Here is a 22,864-nt window from a genome sequence, read left to right on the forward strand (position 1 = left end):
TACTTTTTCTTTTAAGATGGGTGTAGCCGACCATGGCCAATGTTTTCATTTCTGCTCAAATGCAAAAACATAATCACTGTATTCTTGTAAACAGCACCATTCTGCATGCTGGCTCAGCCCCCACACATGCTGACCCTCCTTAGCAGTGAAGATCAATCAGCACAGATCAGAACTAAGGCCTCCCCAGCAGGTACATGGCCTGTGGCTGCTTCCCATAAGGAATGGAGTCCCCCCACATGGTGTTATCCCTGCTCTCAGAGCTTGTCAGTGTTAGAACTTAACCTACAAAGATAAAGTGTGATTCTGTCAGACACCAACCTCACAGCTGCTAATCCTGTGAATGAGGAAATAAATGACGTGAGGATGAGTCTATCCACAGAAACAGCAACCTGAGGTGTGATCGTTCGCCAGGCTAACAGATTTCACATTTATCCTGGTAATTCATAGGCACTGCCTGGACTGATTAAAGTGCACCCAGTGATCTGACTGCAGCAGGCCACAAGCTGCTCTGCTTTTATCAAACTCAAAAATGGTCTTTAAAATTACTCAACAAATTTTCATTCAGAACAAATGTGCAGGATGGTTCTTACCAGGGAGCGATTTTGTTTCAGCTGAAAGCTTGCTGGTAAATCTTCCCACAGGTCTAATTTTATATCCAAAGGAATGAAATTACAGTTCATCTGGTTTCCATCCTGATTATAGATGAGGAAGGCAGTATTAATCCATTTTGTCTGTAGGCACTAATAATTATTTTAAAAGTAAAGAATGCTATTATTGCATTTCATGCCCAGTCTTCTAAACTGATAAACTGAGGCAGGTCATTCCAGACAAGATTCCACCCGTACTGCCCCCACTGAGAGGATACGGAGCCCAGGAAGGGGCCAGGCCCTCTGAGAGCCCCCACTACATTTGGTCTAAGGGTAAGCCATACCATGTAGAGAGGTGTCATCAGTCGAACATGAAGTATTTTTTTTATAAAGCGAAAGAAGAATCTCTGTATATAGAAATCTACTGTATAAACAAAAGTTGAACCCATATTCTGCCTAATTCTCTCAGCCAGAAAGAAACGTTACAGTTACCACAATCACTTTGGGGAAAGAAAAATACACAAAAAGTACTTACATAGTGATTAAAAGTTCAGATGTGTAATTGTTATTCTGGCTGGGGTTCTGGCTGAAGTGAACTCCCATTAGACATGGGGTTCTGGCTGAAGTGACAGTTTAGAGGTATACTACTAACATGACATAAGATGCTAAACATCTGTTACTGCTCTTCCTTTTAAAGAGTGTTCTTTTAGGCACTGAATGGGGGTTTTTATATGAATTTCTGTTTCTAGATTTTATTTCAGGTCTCCTAAGGTGAACAGAAAAGCTTTCTTCTGAACTCTCCTGTAGCTGTGAAAATCCCTGTTGACATTTGACCTGCTTAGTGTCTCCAGTTTGGAAACTTGATTGAATAATGTTTCATGGCAAGGGGATACATAAGTATTTAGAAGAGTGGTAAAAATGCACTCGAGACTGTTGAGAGAGGTCAGGAAGGTGGCTGAGCTATTTGCTTGGTGGCAGGCACATTGCTTTTCATACTGCTCAGGGGTTCTCGTAGGATGTGAATTGGACCATAAAGAAGGCTGAGCGCCGAAGAATTGATGCTTTCAAACTATGGGTTGGAGAAGACTCTTGACAGTCCCTGGGACAGCAAGGAGATCAAACCGGTCAATTGTGAAGGAAATCAACCCTGAATGTTCATTAGAAGGACTGGTGCTGAAGCTAAACCTCCAATACTTTGGCCACCTGATGCTAAGAGCCAACTCATTGGAAGACTCTGATGTTGGGAAAGATTGAGGGCAGGAAGAGAAGGGGGCACCAAAGGATTAGATGGTTGGATGGCATCACTGACGCAGTGGACCTGAGTTTGAGCAGAGTTCTGGGAGATGGTGAAGGACACGGAAGCCTGGTGTGCTGCAGTCCATGGGGTCACAAAGAGTAGGACACGACTTAGCAGCTGAACTACAACGAAGGCATGCTCTACCGTCTACCATTTGCAGCTTCTCTCCAGTCTCCAGCAGAGGAGGAAATACCCTGACATGATGATCCAGGATGCAGAGCCTTCACCGTGCACAGTAAGAAGTTTAAGGGCTTCTGAACTTGTGTGTGTGCTCTGCCTGGGGTCTGCCTTCCGGATTCTTGACCTTCTAGCCCCTGGGAGAGCCATTCTCTGTTGTTCTTAGGTGATGGTCTCACAAGGGGCAGGAGGTGGCTCAGACACTCAGACCTGTCTCTAGAGGAGCGGAGGGCTTCTTGGTGCTCCCCGAGTCAAAAGTTCCACATGGCAGACCAAGGCTGAAGCCTTTAAGGGAAACGTGTCCTGCCTATTTGCATTCTTGATGTTGCTCTTGGCAGTGGTCCCACAGTGGAGGCTGCTTGGAGCTTCTGGTATTCATGATCCTAGCCATCTCCTAATCTTCTAGCAGTATCTTCTAATATTCAGTTAGAACTAGAGATTATTACATGGTACAGCATCTATCTGTATCTAATAATTTGGTTTAGCAGAAAACCCATAATTGAGTTTGGGCAGGCCCAACCTAACTTATCTTTAAAATGACATTATTTCAATAGAATGGCCCATGTGTTTAAAAACTCACAAATCCTATTTTATGATACTTGTAAAGATTAGAAGTTTGAAACTGTAGGTCAAGCAAAAGTGTTCATAAATCTCAGTAATTTTTTTTTTCTCAAATACTTATACTAGTGAACCTTGGCCAAAGATTCTCACATGGTCTCCAAGACCCTTTCAGAAGATCCAGAGAGACATAAGTTTTATAATACTAGTGCAACACCATTTGCCTTTTCCACTGTTATTCTCTTAGGAATGTCCAGGGAAGTTTTCCACGCAGAGGCAGATCTGAGAATCCCACTGTCTTCTATTATGACTTCAGGAGAAACTGCTAAAGATGTAAAACAGCGCCACTCTTCTCACTAAACATTGTTTTGGAAATTATAATTATTTTTCACAGAGATATGCTTCTTATATCAGTATACAGTGGATTTATTATTGCTAGTTTGTTAATTACTGTTTATTCCTTTATTTTTGGTTGTGCTTGGTCTTCGCTGCTGTGCCAGGGTTTTCTCTAGATGTTGGGAGCTGCTCTTACGGGCACAGGCTTCTCACTGTGGCGGCTCCTCCTGTGGCAGAGCACAGGCTCCAGGCGCATGGGGCTCAGTCGCTTCAGCGCGCGGGCTTGGCGGCTGACGCTCGCAGCCTCTAGAGCGCTTGTGGGCTCAGTAGTTGTGCAGCACAGGCTTAGCTGCCCCACGGCATGCGGGATCTTCCTGGCCCACGGATTGAACCCGTGTCCCCTGCATTGGCAGGCGGATTCTCATCCACTGCACCACCAGGTAAGCCCTGTTACTGCTAGTTTCACGTGGATAAATATTTTAAAGTGTTTCTATTTTAATTTCACAAGAGATATAACCCACATGGGGTTTCCCTGGTGGCTCAGTGGTAAAGAATCTATCTACCAATTCAGGAGACATGGGTTCCATCCCTAGGTTAGGAAGATTCCCTGGAGAAGGAAATGGTAACCCACTCCAGTATTCTTGCCTGTAAAATCCCATGGACCAGAAGCCTGGTGGGCTATGGCCCATGGGGTTGCAAAAGGTCTTTGGGTCCCCAACAAATTTTAGGAGTGCTAAGAGGTCCTGTGACTGAAAATTTTGAGCACTGCTAACTCAGGCCATGAGCAGTCATATTATTAAAGCTTCCTAGAGTTACTCAACCCACTCCAGTGTTCTTGCCTGGAGAATCCCAGGGACGGCGGAGCCTGGTGGGCTGCTGTCTATGGGGTCACACAGAGTCGGACACGACTGAAGCGACTTAGCAGCAGTAGCAGAGTTACTCAGCGTGTGTAGGCAGGCTTAGGCTTCTGTGAGAATCCTACTGCTGCTGTTGCTGCAGGATCAGTGCAGGAGGCGACTCGGAGTGAGAGTTCACCAGGGCCAGGCACTGTGCTAATGGCCTCCCAGGAGTTAGCTTATTTTGTCCTGGCAATGACCACTCCATATTTTACAGCTGAGGAAACAGGCACAAGATTCCACAGGCAGTAACAGATCTGAACCTAGGCACCCTGGCCCTAGAGTCTGCACTCTAACTACGAAGCTGTTTGCCACTCTTTGTCTTTAGATTTAACAGAGGAATCTGAGAATTAGCTTTAAGTAGGAAAAGAACTCACTACCCATCTCACTGCTAATAAAATTATCTCCATTGGAACATGAAAAAAGGAAGCCTTGGGTATGTTTCCAGAATCCACATGATGCCTACCTTAGTATAGACGTGAATCCGGTCAGTATTCTTACTTGCACAAAACATCAGGGTATCATACACTGGCCAGTTCTTCAACTGTTCTAATGAAGAAGATAAAAAAGAACCTGAAGGCATATCTACCCTCTACCCAGAACAGCTTACTTTAATCCTATGTGGGTTAGGATAATGAAAGAGTTTTATCAAATATATCAGCACACTGAACAAAGAACATGTACCTGGGCATGAAATAAACATGGCAGGTGATCTAAGAGCATACTGGTTTATATGGTAACCAGTTGCTTTGGAACTTTTGCTAATGACACAACAAGAAAAAAAAAAAAATGAAATTCAGCATTTGCTTTATAAAAGATAAGCATTAGGCATAAGGGAGAATTTCTTACCCTGAAAGAGTCCCTATCAGTCTTGAAAGAGTCTAGAATCTATTCCTATTGCTACAGAGGGTTTAAGTTGAGACCGAATGAACACCATTTTGATTATCCACAGCAAGACTACCATGTCGAGGGCTACTTAAATGACTGATGCCTTATGGCCTGGTGCCTCACATTCACAAAAGGAGATGAGTGAACAAGACGTCTTTCTCATCATCTCTGTTTATTTTTTTCTCAGTCCTACTGACCAATATATTCTGTGGAAAGGATAGGGTTATCCAAGCAGATCTAAATAATAATTAGTTAGCACTTATCAAGCACTAACAATGAGCCTGGTACTGGTCTAAGCACTTATATTAACACCTCTCAGAAACAAGTTGTGCGTCTTACAGAGGAGGGAAGCAAGGCACATCAGTCTGCCCAAGGCCACTGGTAACAGAGCCCAGTAATCTGGCTCCAGAGCCTATGCTCTTAACTTCTGCCATGGTTCCTCAGTGACCCTTTCAAGTATTTTTCCAGATATACAAGTCTATGATTTATTTGCAGTATCATCTATTTGAATATTTCTAATCGAGACATCAGTCACTTTACGAACTTAGACTGTGGATTATCCCCATATTTCATAAATTCAAAAATGCATGCTTTCCCCACACTTGAATATCTCTGAAATTGGCATATCTTCCAGTCAACAGCCTTGGCATTTTACAACTATGCTTGGCCAGGTGACAGCTGTAAGGTAGTTTTCACTGCCTGGGCATGAGCTTAGTCATAACTACACCGTTTTCACTTCGACACTACGCTTGAGATATATGCATTGTCATTTCTGAGTGTTGATTTTGATTACCTTCAAAATGTCTTCAAAATGTTTTACTGTGGTTTGGGATTTAAATGAAAAGTTATCATGTACACCAAAAACTTGCATACAGGATGAGAAAGCATAAATTTGTTATTAAAGAAGCAAACATGCATCGCTGCAGGGATAACCAGTTACTGTGTCATAGCGAAACCGGCAGTTTGTTTCTTTATTTTGGCTGTGCGTCTTCATTGCTGAGCAAGCTTCTCTCTAGTTTTGGCAACTGGGGGCTACGTTCTAGTTGCAGTGCTCAGGCTTCTTATTGGGTTGACTTCTCCTGTGTGGAGCACAGGCTCTAGTCTATGGGCTCAATAGTTGTGGCACAAGGGCTTAGTTGCCCCAGGGCACGTGGAATATTCCCAGACTGGAGATTTAACTTGTGTCCTCTGCATTGGCAGGTGGATTGCTATCCACTACACCACCAGGGAAGTCCCATCTTTTTCTTTCTTAATGTACATAAAGTAAGTGCCTACCATAATCACTGTCTCCAGATTTGAAGAACTGTGGTTAATGCTTAAAGATCAGAAGTCACTCTTTGATAAAAAGCCTTATGAGAACAACTCCAAATCAGCTGATGTTTTTTGGTAACTACTAGTTACATCAGGGAATGTATTTTTCATTTTTTTCATGTAGTATAATTTAATGGTTCCAAACACCAGATAGCATCTTATGAAGATACGGCCTTCCTTCCAGACCCTTAGAATTCCAGTTAGAATGAAGCTGCAATTCCACAGTGGTATACGTCACTCTGGTTCTAAAAGAGCATATGTGGGTAGAAGCATCTTACTACAATGTCCCTTCTCTTTCTTGTTTTTTAAGGAAATCCATGTCAGTGGGAAGATGTGAAGAATTACACTTTTGCAGCCCAGTGATCTGAGAAGTAAAGAGAGAAAAAAAGAAGAGGGAATAGGTGTAGGGGAAAACACCAGCATTGTTTACTGGATGAGGCCAATGCAAATTTCACCAGCAGAATAGAATTTCTAAAAGTCTGGTGATTTTCGAAAAGAATGTGTAGGTAAAGCTAACATACATCTTCATCAAGGGACCAATTTGTAACTAACAAGCATTTCCTTGCTGTAGATGGAGAGTCTCATGGCCCAGCTGACAACAATTGCCAGTCGCTGATTCTGGGTCTGATGTTTTGTTCACTGACCTGGACACTGTCCGAGAGCAATGGTTTCATCCTCAATGGGGGCACTGTCAGAGTACACACAAGGGAACTAGAGACAAGACGCCTGAGTCCAGATTGTCTACTTAAAGGCCGCTAAAATTAACAGACCTGAACAGAATCTATTGTGAGATAGTTTTGGGAAGACCTTGAGGAATTAGAGGAAAGGAAAGCTGAGCACAGAAGGAAGATGCCTAGAGTTTAGAAATACTTAATAAACATTTCATTTTAGAGCTATGAATTCAACATGGAATTATATCTATGTTTAACTTCCCTGGTGGCTCAGAGAGTAAAGAATCTGCCTGCCGATGGGAAGAGCCCTGGGGGAAGGGAATGGCACCCCGCTCCAGTATTCTTGCCTGGAGAATTCCATGGACAGAGGAGCCTGGTGGGCTACAGTCCATGGGGTTGCAAAGAGTTGGATACGATTGAGTGACTAACACTTTTATCTTTTTAGAGCTATGAATCCAACTCTAAACTATATCTATGTTTAACAGCAACTAACTTAAAAACTTTGACAATCCATCCTGAACACTTTGGGGTTGTTATAATGAAACATCAACCTGTTGGTTACTATGGTCACAAACTGAGTAACAAAGAAAATAACCCCACAGTACTCACAATCTTTTGCCAGCTGGCCCATAAAGATTGTGATGGATGACATACAGGCTGGTATTTGCCAACCACTGCAGCCATAAATAATGAATGGAATCAAGGAAAGAAGTAAATAAACCTGAGACACTACATGGTTGGTTGGTCATGATTCACATAGTCTTGAAATTATGTTCCTTAAAAACATTTTACTTAAAAAAACAACAACCCTCAAAACTCAAAATATAAAATATGCTGATTAATTGTAGCCACTTAAAAGAAATTCATGTGTATGGGTTCATGGTGGTACAGTGGTTTAGAATCCGCCTGCTAGTACAGGGGACACAGGTTCGCTCCCTGGTCTGGGAAGATCCCAGATGCCGCAGAGCAATTAAGCCCGTGCACCACACTACTGAGCCTGTACCCTTGAGCCTGCACACTGCAACTACTGTGCCCATGTGTTACAGCCTGTTCTCCACAGCAAGAGAAGCCACCGCAATGAGAAGCCTGCACACCACAGTGGAGAGAGGCCCCAGCTTGCTGCAACTAGAGAAAGCCCACATGCACCAACAAAGACCCAGTGCAACCAAAAATAATAAAAAATAAAAGAAATTCACTTGTAAAGGATGAATGATCTCCTAAGTGGCTGTCAATCATCTGTCAATCTTAAAGCAATCCATGGTGTCCAAAAGAACCCCCAAATATCAAAACCATGCTCTCACTGCAAGAATGGGCCGAGCTTGGTGGAAGCTGGGCAACAGGCCGGAGACAGCACATGTAGCCCATATGAGTTTAGCTCTCTCTGTAACATCTGAATGCCAACAGCTCTGCTTTTCTAGCCATCTGGTGTTTATGTATGTAGTTACAAATGGTTGGTATTTTTAATATAAAAGGGAATACAAGGAACCTGGAACAAGGTAGTAATCGCAAACCTATTAACAGTGTTCCACGTCTAAGCATATGGTTATTACTTGGATCCTGGAAATGGAAAGACTTACCATCACCTGGCTGGGGGGTGAGTCTGTCTTCACTCTCAGTTGTTGAAATTTCTTCCTTGCTCTTAGCTAATGGTTCAGGTGTTGAATGTGCCAGGACTTGTTTCTCCCCGTCAGAACTAGTCTGAATTTTTTTGGAGGTGTCCTGAGAATCATCTTTCTCGTTTTTGTTTTTATTCTGGGTCTGGCTGAGGCTATCTATTTGTGGAACAAATTTGTACAACAAACAAAATAATTCATGAAAAACAAATAATTTACACTTATATTTAGCTAAAGTCGTTATGTACCCTAAAGCCAGTACAGAAAGTAGAGTTTAAAAATGTCACAGCTAAGTTGTACAAAAAGAAACAAAGTCAGCAACATCTGTTCATTCTTTCTAAATATTTATTGGGGATCACCAAGTACCACTCTAGGTGCTGGAAAGGCAGAGGGAACAAGTCAGAAAGGTCCCTGCTTCCTAGAGATTCCATTCCAAAGGCAGAGATAAACAGGCAAACAGATAGGATCTTTTTTGCTAAAGAGAATACGTGAGTTAGAGGATGGGGTGGGAGGCTCCCTGGAGCTGAGAGCTGCTCAGGGATCTGGGAAGCCTGGCCCCAGGGGGCCTGTATTCTTGACTTAGAGCCTTAGTGTCACTGGAAGCCATTAAAGGGTTGTAAGCACAGGAATGTAATGATCTAAGTTTTTAAAGGCTCCCTCCATCTGCTGTGGAGAGAAGGACCAGCCTCAGGGAGGCTTCAGAGAGATGCTGGTGGCTTCCAGTGTGATGGTAGCAATGAAGATGTAGTGACTGGAATCAAGGCACTTTGTAAAGGTTACACTAGCAGAACTTCATGAAGATGGGAGGACAGGGAAAAATCAAAGATGCTGCCTCCAGGTTTTTAGCACAATGTAGGGAAGACGGGGGAAGAGAAGCTTTGGTGTTAGATGTAGTGACTGTAAATCAAGAATTCCATTTTGGACATGTTAAACTTGAGGTACCCTTTAGACATCCAGGTGGAGATGTTATGTAGGTCACTGCATACATCCAGTCTGGAATTCAAATGAGAGAGACAAATCTGGGAGTATGAAGTATAAGATGCAGAGGATAAGCAATAGATGTTAAGAACAAAGCACAAGAGAAATGTTACATACTGACAACTCTAGTGATCAATGCTTTTGAATCGTGGTGCTGGAGAAGACTCTTGAGAGTCCCTTGGCCAGCAAGGAGATGAAACTAGTAAATCCTAAAGGAAATCAACCCTGAATATTCATTGGAAGGACTGATGCTGAAGCTAAAGTTCCAATACTTTGGCCACCTGATGAGAAGAGCCAACTCACTGGAAAAGATCCTCATGCTGGGGAAGATCGAAGGCAAAAGGAGAAGGGGATGACAAAGGGTGAGATGGTTGGATGCCATCACTGACTCAATGGACATGAACCCGATCAAACTCTGGGAGACCATGAAGGACAGGGAAGCCTGGCATGCTGCAGTCCATGGGGTCACAAAGACTCAGGCATGACTTGGTGACTGAACAACAGCAAGTATTCAATGTAAGCAAATTAATGTACTAGCTAACGTACTAGAGACCACTAGTTAACAGCTTTATAAGACTTTCCAGTCCTGTATCCTAATATTGCTCGTTTAATGTTTTGAATTCACTGTTTCCTCAAAGTGTTATGTGGCAGGTATTGATTTTAAAATTTAGATGAATTGGAATTCTGCTTTTTAATACTTTGGGGATGCATCCAAATCAAGGTTGGAAATGATTATGTTAAACTGTAGTATTATTAATCTAATAATTATGACTACCAGATATGGTAATATCACTGTTACTTGGAATATGTATTGTTCTTAAATCAGATTGTTTCATATTCACAAAAGGTGTTTTGTTTTTTTAGACTGCTTGACAGTTTGCTTATTAAATCATGGTTCTAGAAATCTTCATTGTTGCTCTTGGTATCATAAAGAAAAATCAGAACTTATAAAACCCTATTAAACCATGATTTTTATTGCTCAGTCATTCAATTTATAGACTTTGTGTGAACTAATATTATTTTGTAGTCATGAGATACTTTATTTTTATTGCCTGTAGCAGTTGGAAATTGAATGAGATAATGCAAATTGTGGGAGATATTATATAGGATAAGCTTGTGGCTCCAATTTAGTTCATAGACAACAGGTGTCCACGTTACAAATATAATCACCCAGATGGCAGACTTGTCAGTTTTGGGAGGAACACCCAGAATCAAAGGAGGAAAGACTCAGCTACTGATTACATTTTCTTTCAGATCAAAATTAAGGCAGAGGAGAGCAAGGCAAGCAGGAAGGAACTGCAGCATTAGAGCTTCTATCTTTGCTGAGACTCTGTTAATGTCAAGACTCTGGAGAATTCAGATATGATGGGAAAGTGTGTATAATCATTACACACTTTGATAAGATTTTATTTATAATTTCTTCTAGTTTCCAAAACCATACACTTGGCATTTTTAGTGACCATAAAAATGGTCTCTAAAACTGGAAAAAAAGGAATACTGATGATGATTTTCTTAAGACAACCACAGTTGTTAATAGTCACTTCAAAAATAAAACACCAGCAAGCATATCATATCACGCAAGCAAAACATACTCTGAGGTATGTTTATAATTTCTTTTAAATAGCATGTTTTAGAAAAGAATAAACTCATAAAACAGACGTGAGATTTGGTTTTTAAAAGAAGATCAAGAGAGGAATTTTTATGATTTTTCATGGGAGAAACATGGCACAATAAATATTTCAGTAGGCGAAGAAGCTACACTGGATTCATTCTGCTATTTAAACAAAATAATCTACAATTTCTTTAAAAACAAGTATATTCTACAGAGGAAAGAAAACAGCAGGTCTATGGCTATAAGGCATATTTGCTGCCATAGCAACAGAGCTTCTATTCCTGCCCACTGAATCCACGTCCTGCTGGCATTAATCAGAAATGTCCATTTGTGCCAAATTAATGCCATGTCACAGACGCCAGGGGATATATATTCTTGACAGAACTGGGAGCTTTTCACATTCCACAAGGGGATAAATTCACAGTCTTCACTGTGGAAGCTCTTCCTCCAGCTTAAACACTGAAGTTGGAACCCAGTCATGGATCTCTGATGACAGCAGTTGTCTCTAAACACACAGGTTATCTGAAGACACCACTGCTACTCGCCTCAAGGTCGCCCTCCATGTACTCACCAGCGCCGCCCCGTGGATTCTCACACATTTCACAGTAAGGTAACACTGAGTTATTGATGTAGGTGCAGAAAGCACACTGCCAGCCCTCACCACAAAAGGCTGGGGTAGTGGCCTGGGCCTTGGCCTTGCAGATCCCGAACGTGAGCAGAGCTTCGGCCTGCCCAGGCCGGCATGGCTGCTCCTCAGGGGGCCTGCAAGGGTCATCGATGGCGACCGATTTCAGTTTTTTAGCTTCAGGTTCAAGATCACTTTCATCACCTCTGGTGGCTGTTTTTACAGGGTCTGCTGGCACTATAGTATTTTTCTCCTGGGATACCCTTGATTCATCACAGGAGGTCTCCAACTGTCTTTTCTTAGCGTTTGGTAAAAAGAATGATCGAATATCACGCTGTTTTTCTTTTTCAAACTAGGAAAAAACAAAGTTATTAAATTAAGAGGCTATTGAGTGTGTTCTTCCTAAATGAAATAGCTTAACAAACTTGTCATTAACCATATTCCTCTATCTTTTGAATACCCTATTGGAAATGAATTCAACCCTGCGATGACTCTTCATATATACATACATGTAGAATACCACTATTGTCTCCATGTACTCTGTGTCTAACTTTTTTTTTAGCACTTACAACGTGTGAAGCATTTTATGTATATCAACTCATTTAATCTTCATGCTAGCTCTGTGAGGCAGGTAGTATTACTCTTCCCAAATTTCAAATGACAACACTAAAGCATTAGAGAAGTTAGGTCACTTGGCTATTGCTATTGCTAAGTCACTTCAGTCGTGTCCGACTCTGTGTGACCCCACAGACGGCAGCCCACCAGGCTTCCCCATCCCTGGGATTCTCCAGGCAAGAACACTGGAGTGGGTTGCCATTTCCTTCTCCAATGCAGGAAAGTGAAAGTGAAGTCGCTCAGTCATGTCCGACCCTCAGCGACCCCATGGACTGCAGCCTTCCAGGCTCCTCCAACCATGGGATTTTCCAGGCAAGAGTACTGGAGTGGGGTGCCATCGCCTTCTCCGCACTTGGCTATAGAAGTCATATAATAAAAATGTACTTTGGCCTCTAGATATATGTCAGGGAAAGGAAGCAATTGTGTGTTTAAATATTTCAGGTCAATAAAGACTTGAAAAATGTTTTCATGCCCAAACTATAAACACAAACAATGTTCATAAACAATATATTTTTCATATTAAAATAGTTTCCTGACTAAGGAATATTTTCAAATAGCAGTAAAGATATGAATTAGAACAGTTTCTTTAATAGAGATAGTTTAATAATTATCTTGTTCCTAAGAAACAGATTTCTCTTTTCTAAAAGCAGCAACTTCATGATCTCATGTTTTCCATCTTCTTTTCAACATGTAAATTTCAACCTCCTAATTAAGAGAAAGGATAACAGCCATTTCCACAGCTGATTAGCCAGCAGTTAAGGTAAATTAAAGGAGTTAATTTTAGAGAAGTCCTGCTAAGGCCTGAACTGGGTACATGGTGGACACACGCTGTGGCAGACTGCACAAAAATGGCCAATTCTTATCCCGTTTAACACACTTGTCTCTCAATGTCACACTGACACACCTACATTTAGAGGTGGGGTCTGTGTTCCTTTCCCTAGAACCTGGGTGGACCTTTGTAACAGTGTCAGTCAGCAGAATGCCATGAAAGCATCGCTGTGTGACTTCTGAGGCTCAGTCTTTGAGGCTGATAGGGCTTCTGGCACTCTCCCCTTCTCCTTATCTTTCGGGAGGGACACTAGCCTTTGGAACACAGCCACCGTGTTGTGGGGAAGCCCAGGCCACACTGGAGAAACCACGTATGGGCATTCAACTCTTCAGCTGCACATGGGCCCCCCAGTGACGGTCAGCATCAGCTGTCAGACATGTGAGTGAAGAAGCTTTCAGATTCCAGCTCCCAGTCTTGGGATCGATCAGCAAAGGCCCCACTTCTCAGGCAGCAGACATGTCATCTCCATTGTACCCAGGCTGGATTCTTTATCCACAGAAACCATGAGAAAAAATACACAGCTATTGTGGTTTCAAGGCACTAAGTTTTGGGGTAAATTGTTATGCCACAATAGATTACAGATACTATAGTGACATGCAAATGTTGCAAAGAGAAAGTTTACATAATAAATCTTATCTGTATTCTTTAGTAGTGCTGAATAAGAAAGATTTTAGCAAATTAATCAAGACAGAAGGAATAGTGGTTACTGGGAGCTGTGAGAAAGGGAAAAATAGAGTTATTGCTAAATGGTTATGGAGTCTCTGTATGGGGTTTGAAAATAGTGGTGTCAGTTGCACAACACCATTAATATAATACACGTCATTGAATTATACACTTAAAATAGTTACGATGGCAAACTTTATAATAATGTACATAATCACAAGTATTTTAATTTCTAAAAAAGGAAAAAAGGTAGGAAGAGAAGAAAGAATACTTATGTTGTTCCTATATTGGAATAATTAAAACATATATTTTAGGAAAAAAGTCCTCCTCAGTAACGTACAACTTTGATTTTGTATGACTACTATTTATATACTCACATACTATTGCAATGGCACCCCACTCCAGTACTCTTGCCTGGAAAATCCCATGGACGGAGGAGCCTGGTAGGCTGCAGTCCATGGGGTCGTTAAGAGTCAGACACGACTGAGCGACTTCACTTTCACTTTTCACTTTCATGCATTGGAAGGAAATGGCAACCCACTCCAGTGTTCTTGCCTGGAGAACCCCAGGGACGGTGGAGCCTGGTGGGCTGCCGTCTATGGGGTCGCACAGAGTCGGACACGACTGAAGCGACTTAGCAGCAGCATACTATTACAAAGTTATCTAGAAAGTTGTGGAAGTTACAGAATTTAGACAAAAATATAAAGAATGAAATCAACCATGAGACAAGATTTTTAAAACCACGCACAAGAGAAATTCTAAGAAAAGGGTGGAGGAAAGCAAGGAGATTATCAGACTCATGGAGTTTGGTGTTAAAAAGGTAACAAAGAAACAAATATAGTTATACATGTAAAGAGAATGTTCTATTTCATACAACAGCACTGCAGAGAACTCCTTGAACTTTGAAAATATTGGCAAATATTCAGCAAATGTGAACAAATTCTACCAGCTATTTCTAGTTAAACAACAATGATTTTACAAGAGAGGTTAACTTTCTGAGTCCTTGTACATGTCTCAAAATGACCTGATTTTGCCCTAACTCTTAGTAGTTTTGCTGGGCAAACAATTCTCAAAAATCTTTAAAGAAATTGCTTGATTTCTTCCAACATCTGATGATACTGACAATGTTCCTTTGTAGTTGCAAACTCTTTCTTCATTTTATAGAGGCTTTTGGAACCTTCTTTTCATCCCTGGTATTCTAAAATTTCACAATGACCTAAGTCTACATACTCTATCTGTGTCATCTGTATCTATATGATTTCTGCTCAGCACCTAGGATACCCTATTAATTTTGTATAGTATTGATCATCTCTAGTTCTTGGACATTTCTATTCTTTTTTGATAGTTTCTCCCTCTTCATTTTCTCACTTCTGCTTTTCTGGAATTCCTGTTAGCAGAATGTTGGACCTGGACATTTACGTCATCTTTTACTTTCATATTTTCCTTCTTTGTGTCTTTTTACCCTCTAAATGGGTTTAGCTATTTTATCTTTCAATGCTTCCATAAAATTAGTTTGGCAGTCATATTTTTAACATGTAAAATTTCCTTCTTGTTCCTTTTTCATAGTATTTTGATTTTATTTGTATGTGCAGTATCATCTCAAATCTGAAGATACAAATTAGTTTTTTAAAGTTATCTCCAGGATCAATTTTTGTACTAGTTTATTTTGTTCAGCTTTTCCACACCACAGATTTCCTTCTCAAATGTCCGATGACCTCACACAGAAGAACGATGGAATAGGAGGGCTGCCTGGGAAATCAGGACACATGGGCTACTGACTGAACGGGAGGGGTGCGGAAGATGGAAGGGACTGGAGTGCTCCTCAGACTCCTAAGTTTCTGACTTCTGACACTGTATGGATGACATTTTGAATTATCATAACAGAGAATATAGGAAGATAAATGGGCTTATTATTGTCTCATTATCTTAGAATAGAAGGCAAAAAGAGAAGAGATAAGGAAATAGAAGTTTACTTTTAGATATGTATGAGGACTGGTGGGTGCCAGGGTGGTGAATTCCAGGAAGCAGGTCCACAGTTGAAGGGAAAGAAACATCTGGATGCCTGTGTGGGAACCAGTGACAAGCAGAGGTGGTTCCAGTCAGAGGCCTGGATGTCACGAACAGAGGGAGGAGGAGGTAAGAAGTCATGGATGGAAAGCAGAGGGATGTTGAGAGTGGAATGAGGAGGAAGAGATACCAGGGAAGGAAACAGTAGGAACAGTAAGAGGGTGGAAAAGCCAGGGGATCAGTGGCTCCTGTGTTTTGGTTTCTACTCATGATCCCAAGCACCCAGAAAAACCCATGTCCTTCAGATATTTTTAATCAGATCTGGGAGATTTTCTTATATTTTTTTCCCTCTGTTTTTTATTTCTGGAATTTCTATTAGGGAAAATCTTCTGAACTGATCATTTGATTTTCTTTGCTTTTTCTCACATTTTTTTCCTACCTCTGTTGTTCTACTTTCTGTATGATTTCCTCATTATCTTCCTTTTAGTCCTTGTCAGATTATTATTTTCTGATGTTATAGTTTCACTTTCTAAGAGCTTTTCCTTGTTCTTTGATTATTCCCTTTCCTTATTCCTGTTTTGTGGGTACAATACTTTTACTTCTTGTGAACATGAATAGAAGGTTTTTTGTTTTCTTCAGTTTAGTTCAGTTCAGTCACTCAGTTCCAACCCCTGGAGGGTGAGTTGCTAATCTGAATTTTTTTCAGCCTGAGAACTTGGGACACAGTTCAGGGCTTGTGCTTCCCAGAGGTGTGCTTCTCTTGGGCCGTGTCTCCACCGGAAGCGAGCCCTGTAACCTTCTCTACTGCTCACTTTGGGGTGAGAAGTAGGAAGTCCCATTATGGCCTTGGGTTTTGGCTGGTTTCTTTCATACACCTTTTTACCAAATTTTCCTGGGGTGCTTTCAGGCACTTACAGGTCTATTAATAAAGCCAGTTCCTTTTTATTCACAAGGCTATTACCAAATGGAAGTCCCCTTTGTCAGGGACTCCCAGCTGGAGTCTGGGGTACTGAACTCCACCCTGAACTCCTAACAGTGATAGTGGTAACCGAGAAAGAAAAACTGCAGACATTTCACAGGTAATATCATCACAGTGAGGCCTGGGAGGAACTTGGCAGCAGGTGCAGGAGAAGCAGAAGGAATTGAAGCGGGCATGTAAAGGAGATTCCATAACTAGAGGCATGCAAGTAGGTAAGGGCAGGACAAACGGAAGCCACAGGAAGTGATCCAGTTTAGTCTAAAACTGAAGAGTCCATAGCAGAGGTGTCTGTGTGTGTGCTCAGTCGCGTCTGACTTTTTATGACTCCACAGACTATAGCCCACCAGGCTCCTCTGTTGAAGCCTGGCTTGGAGAATTTTGAGCATTACTTTGCTAGCATGTGAGATGAGTTCAATTGTGCAGTAGTTTGAGCATTCTTTGGCATTGCCTTTCTTTGGGATTGGAATGAAAACTGACCTTTTCCAATCCTGTGGCCACTGCTGAGTTTTCCAGATTTGCTGGCACATTGAGTTTTCTTCAGCTCATTACAATGTTTCTGCTTCTTTTCTATCCTTTTTTTGTTTTACATACTAGTCCTCACATATTTTGGTTTCTGCTTTGCCCGTGAGAGGATTTCTTCCAAACCTGGTGACCTTCACTGTCTTTTCACAGTTTTTTTTAAACTTTTTATTTCATATTGGAGTATAGCTGATCAACAATGTTGTGATAGGTTCAGGTTGAAAGCAAAAGGATTCAGAAATACATATACATGTATCCATTCTCCCTCAAATCCCCTCTCATGCAAGCTGCCACTTAACACTGAACAGAGTTCCCTGTGCTATACAGTAGGTCCTTGCTGGTTACCCATTTTAAATATAGCAGTGTGTCAGTTTGGGATTGACATGTTCCCAACGGAGTTGTTTTTTTTTTTTTTAATAAATTAATTAATTTATTTTAGTTCAGTTCAGTTTAGTCATGTCCGACTCTTTGCGACCCCATGAACTGCAGCACGTCAGGCCTCCCTGTCCATCACCAACTCCCAGAGTTCACCCAAACCCATGCCCATTGAGTCAGTGATGCCATCCAACTATCTCATCCTCTGTCATCCCCTTCTCCTCCTGCCTTCAATTTTTCCCAGTGTCAGCGTCTTTTCCAATAAATCAGCTCTTTGCATCAGGTAGCCAAAATACTGGAGTTTCAGCTTCAACATCAGTCCTTTCAATGAACACCTGGGACTGATCTCCTTTAGGATGGACTGGTTGAATTGCTTGCTGTCCAAGGGACTCTCAAGAGTCTTCTCCAACACCACAGTTTCAAAAGCATCAATTCTTTGGTGCTCAGCTTTCTTTATACTCCAACTCTCACATCCATACATGACTAATGGAAAAACCATAGCCTTGACTAGACAGACATTTGTTGACAAAGTAATGTCTCTGCTTTTTAATATGCTGTCTAGGTTGGTCATAACTTTCCTTCCAAGGAGTAAGTGTCTTTTAATTTCATGGCTGCAATCACCATCTGCAGTGATTCTGGAGCCCCCCAAAATAAAGTCAGCCAGTGTTTCCCCATCTGTTTGCCATGAAGTGATAGGAGGCTAATTACTTTACAATATTGAAGTGGTTTTGCCATACATTGACATGAATCAGCCATGGGTTGTACATGTGTTTCCCATCCTGAACCCCCCTCCCACCTTCCTCCCCATCCCATCCCTCAGGGTCACCCCAGTGCACCAGCCCTGAGCACCCTGTCTCATGCATCGAGCCTGGACTGACAATTTGCTTCACATATGATAATATACATGTTTCAATGCTATTCTCGCAAATCATCCCACCCTCGCATTTTCCCACTGAGTCCAAAAGACTGTTCTATACGTCTGTGTCTCTTTTGCTGTCTCGCATATCGGGTCATCATTACCATCTTTCTAAATTGCATATTTATGCATTAGTACACTGTATTGGTGTTTTTCTTTCTGACTTACTTCACTCTTTATAATAGGCTCCTGTTTCATCCACCTCATTAGAATTGATTCAAATGCATTCTTTTTAATGGCTGAGTAATATTCCATTGTGTATATGTACCACAGCTTTCTTATCCATTCGTCTGCTGATGGACATCTAGGTTGCTTCCATGTCCTGGCTTGTCTATTCACATTTAAAAATAAGACATTAAAATGCCAATGTAAGCTCCAAGTGGGGGACCTCACTAAAGGTCATTGGTGACTGCTAGTCCGGGGATTCCTTTCAGGCTCCACAGCCTTTTCTTGGTCCGGTCAGTTTATCCAGAAAGGAGTCCTCCAATCTCCTGCCTGGAGGATACAGCACTAGCTAACCAGTGACCTGGAAGTTGATCAGAAGTGAAGTGATCAAGAACAGGGTGCTAAGGATTTCACCACTGATTAAGGAGTCTTCCAGTTAATGTGTTTGTTTTCAATTTACTGTCTTACCCCACTCCCTCAACTGGTTCTTCTCTTACATCTTAAAAGAGGAACAAATAAAATAGCTAAATAAATGAATAAAATGTCAAAAACAAAGACTACAAAAGATAAAATATACAAAGCAGGGCACTGTCATCTCCACTGAATAATGTTTAATAACACCAGCATCTTTTGTCTCCTTCTACATTTCAAAGAATTTGATTCCAGTTGTCTAAAACATTTTAAGCTCCCCACCAAAAGATAAAACAAAAGATTATTTCAGATTTGTTTATAAAAGAACAATACAAAACAGAAACGTAAGAAATCTTTCATTAAAAAGTATTCTCGGAGGCGGTCGTAAGATGGTGGAGGAATAGGACAGGGAGACCACTTTCTCCCCCACAAATTCATCAGAAGAACATTTAGACGCTGAGTAAATTCCACAAAACAACTTCTGAATGCCGGCAGAGGACATCAGGCACCCAGAAAAGCAGCCCATTGTCTTCAAAAGGAGGTAGGAAAAAATATAAAAGACAAAAAAAGAGACAAAAGAGGTAGGGACAGAGCTCCATCCTGGGAAGGGAGTCTTAAAAAGAGAGAAGTTTCCAAACACCAGGCAACACTCTCACTGTCGAGTCTGTGGCGAGCCTTGGAAGCACAGAGGGCAACATAACAGGGAGGAAAAATAAATAAATAACTAAAACCCAGGGATTACGTGCCCAATGGTAACTCCCCCAGTGGAGAAGCAGCACAGATGCCTGCACCTGCCACTAGCAAGCGGAGGCTGGACAGGGAGGTGTGGGCTGCATTGCTTAGAGTAAGGACCAGGCCTGAATGCCTGAGGGCAATCTGAGCGAACTAACTTGGGCTAGCAAACCAGACTGCAGGATAGCTACCACGCGCAAAGCCCTAACCTAAGACATCACCAGGCCTGTGCACAGAACTAAGGACTGAACAGAACTAGCCAGCTACAGACCATCCCCCTCTGGTGACAGGCAGCCAGAGCCGGAAAGGGGCAATCACAGCCCCAGAGAGACATTATCTACCAACCTGCAAGCAGGCTTCTTTGCTAACTAAGACTTCTTGTGGTTCTGGACATCTGCCTGCGAAGGTGCGCTGGTTGTACACCCAGAAAACCGAGCAGCAGGGACTGGGGAGGCGTTAAGTCACAGCGACCATGCTTGCCAAACACCTCATCACCTGAGCTGCTCGGACCTGGGAAGGGCACAAAACACAGGCCCAACTGAGTCTGCATCTCTGAGGACTACCCGAGCGCCTGGACCTGAGCAGCTTAGACCTGGGAGGTGCATGCAGCCCAGGGCCGGCCTCAGACGGTTCCCGGTGGAGCAACCTAGAGCCTGAGCAGTATGGGCAGGGAGGGCACAAGCGCCATGACGGGGGCAGGCCCAGTGTGACTGAGATACTGTGAGCACACGCCAGTGTTATTTGTTTGCAGTGTCCCTCCCTCCCCACAGTGTGACTGAACAAGTGAGCCTAAAAAAAAAAAAAAAAAGTGTCCACCACCACCCCCCTTGTGTCAGGGCAGGAATCAGACACTGAAGAGATCAGCAAATAGAAGAAGCTAAAACAGAGGAAACCGCCTTGGAAGTGACAGGTGCAATAGATTAAAACCCTGTAGTTAGTACTGACTACATAGGAAGGGGCCTATAGATCTTGAGAAATATAAGCTGGACCAAGGAACTATCCAAAAAAGAACTGACCCCACCCTGCCCACAACACCACCAGAGAAAGTCCTAGATATATTTTTACGATCATTTTTTTTTTAATTTTTAAGTCCTCTATTACTCTTTTAATTTTCATTTTTATAACCTACTATTACTTTGCAAAAAAAAAAGACCTTGTTTTTTAAAGCAAACTTCATATATATATATATTTATAATTTTTGTGACTTTTTTCTTTAATATTGTATTTTTGAAAATCCAACCTCTACTCTAGATTTTTAATCTTTGCTTTTTGTTATTTGTTATCAATTTTGTACCTTTAAGAACCCAATATTCAGTACCCATTTTTACTTGGGAGTGAGATTACTGGCTTGACTGCTCTCTCCCCCTTTGGACTCTCCTTTTTCTCCACCAGGTTGCCTCTGTCTCCTCTTTCCCCTTTCTCTTCTCTACCCAACTCTGTGAATCTCTGTGTGCTCCAGATGGTGGAGAACACTTAAGGAACTGATTACTGGCTGGATCTGTCTCTCTTCTTTTGATTCCCCCCTTTTATCCTCCTGGCCACCTCTGTCTCCTTCCTCCCTCTTCTCTTCTCTGTATAACTCTGTGAACATCTCTGAGCGGTCCAGACTGTGGAGTGCACATAAGGAAGTGATAACTGGCTAGCTTGCCCTCTCCTCTTTTGATTCCACCTCATCTCATTTGGGTCACCTCTAACTCCCTCCTCCCTCTTCTCCATGTAACTCTGTGAATCTCTCTGGGTGTCCCTCACTGTGGAGAAGCTTTTCATCTTTAACCTAGATGTTTTATCAACGGTGCTGTATAGAAGGAGAAGTCTTGAGACTACTGTAAAAATAAGACTGAAAACCAGAAGCAGGAGGCTTAAATCCAAATCCTGAGAATACCAGAGAACTGACTCCAGGGAACATTAATCAACAGGAGCTCATCAAACGCCTCCATACTTACATTGAAACCAAGCACCACCCAAGGGCCAACAAGTTCCAGAGCAAGACATACCACACAAATTCTCCAGCAACACAGGAACACAGCCCTGAGCTTCAATATACAGGCTGCCCAAAGTTACTCCAAACCCACTGACATCTCATAACACATTACTGGACACTTCATTGCACTCCAAAGAGAAGAAATCCAGCTCCACCACAAGCTTCCCTAACCAAGAAACCTTGACAAGCCACCCGTACAACCCCACCCACAGCGAGGAAACTCCACAATAAAGAGAACTCCACAAACTGCCAGAATACAGAAAGGCCACCCCAAACTCAGCAATATAAATAAGATGAAGAGATAGAGGAGTACCCAGCAGGTAAAAGAACGGGATTAATGCCCACCAAACCAAACAAAAGAGGAAGAGATAGGGAATCTACCTGATAAAGAAATCCAAATAATGATAGTGATAATGATCCAAAACCTTGAAATCAAAATGGAATCACAGATAAATAGCCTGGAGACAAGGATTGAGAAGATGCAAGAGAGGTTTAACAAGGACCTAGAAGAAATAAAAAAGAGTCAATATATAAAGTCAATATATAATATATAACGCATAATGCAATAAATGAGATCAAAAACACTCTGGAGGGAACAAATAGTAGAATAATGGAGGCAGAAGATAGGATTAGTGAAATAGAAGATAGAATGCTAGAAATAAATGAATCAGAGAAAAAAAGAAAAACAAATTAAAAGAAATGAGGACAATCTCAGAGACCTCCAGGATAGTGTTAAACGCCCCAACATTCGAATCATAGGAGTCCCAAAAAAGACGACAAGATCTTTTTTCATCTTTAACCTAGATGTTTTATCAACGGTGCTGTATAGAAGGCGAAGTCTTGAGACTACTGTAAAAATAAGACTGAAAACCAGAAGACTGAAAACCAGAAGACTGAAAACCAAAATCACAGGAGTCCCAAAAAAAGGCCATGAGAAAATACTTGAGGAGATAATAGTTGAAAACTTCCCTAAAATGGGGAAGGAAATAATCACCCAAGTCCAAGAAACCCAGAGAGTCCCAAACAGGATAAACCCAAGGTGAAACACCCCAAGACACATATTAATTAAATTAATAAAGATCAAACACAAAGAACAAATATTAAAAGCAGCAAGGGAAAAACA

At 41.7% G+C, this 22,864-nt stretch overlaps 1 protein-coding gene across 5 annotated transcripts in view; it reads right to left on the reverse strand.

Annotated features, from left to right (window-relative positions):
* Positions 1-22,864, reverse strand: part of ZRANB3 (zinc finger RANBP2-type containing 3) — a 301,075-nt gene that overhangs the window by 18,762 nt on the left and 259,449 nt on the right. For all 5 annotated transcript variants that reach the window (XM_070389710.1, XM_070389696.1, XM_070389716.1 and 2 more), the window contains 4 exons: positions 11,496-11,901; positions 8,299-8,493; positions 4,318-4,400; positions 591-692 (listed from right to left, as the gene is read on the reverse strand). In XM_070389710.1, the coding sequence (XP_070245811.1) occupies positions 591-692; positions 4,318-4,400; positions 8,299-8,493; positions 11,496-11,901 (786 nt within the window). The remainder of the gene's footprint in view (positions 1-590; positions 693-4,317; positions 4,401-8,298; positions 8,494-11,495; positions 11,902-22,864) is intronic.

This window comes from Bos mutus, chromosome 2 (genome assembly GCF_027580195.1).
Source record: "Bos mutus isolate GX-2022 chromosome 2, NWIPB_WYAK_1.1, whole genome shotgun sequence".
Lineage (NCBI taxonomy): Eukaryota > Metazoa > Chordata > Mammalia > Artiodactyla > Bovidae > Bos > Bos mutus.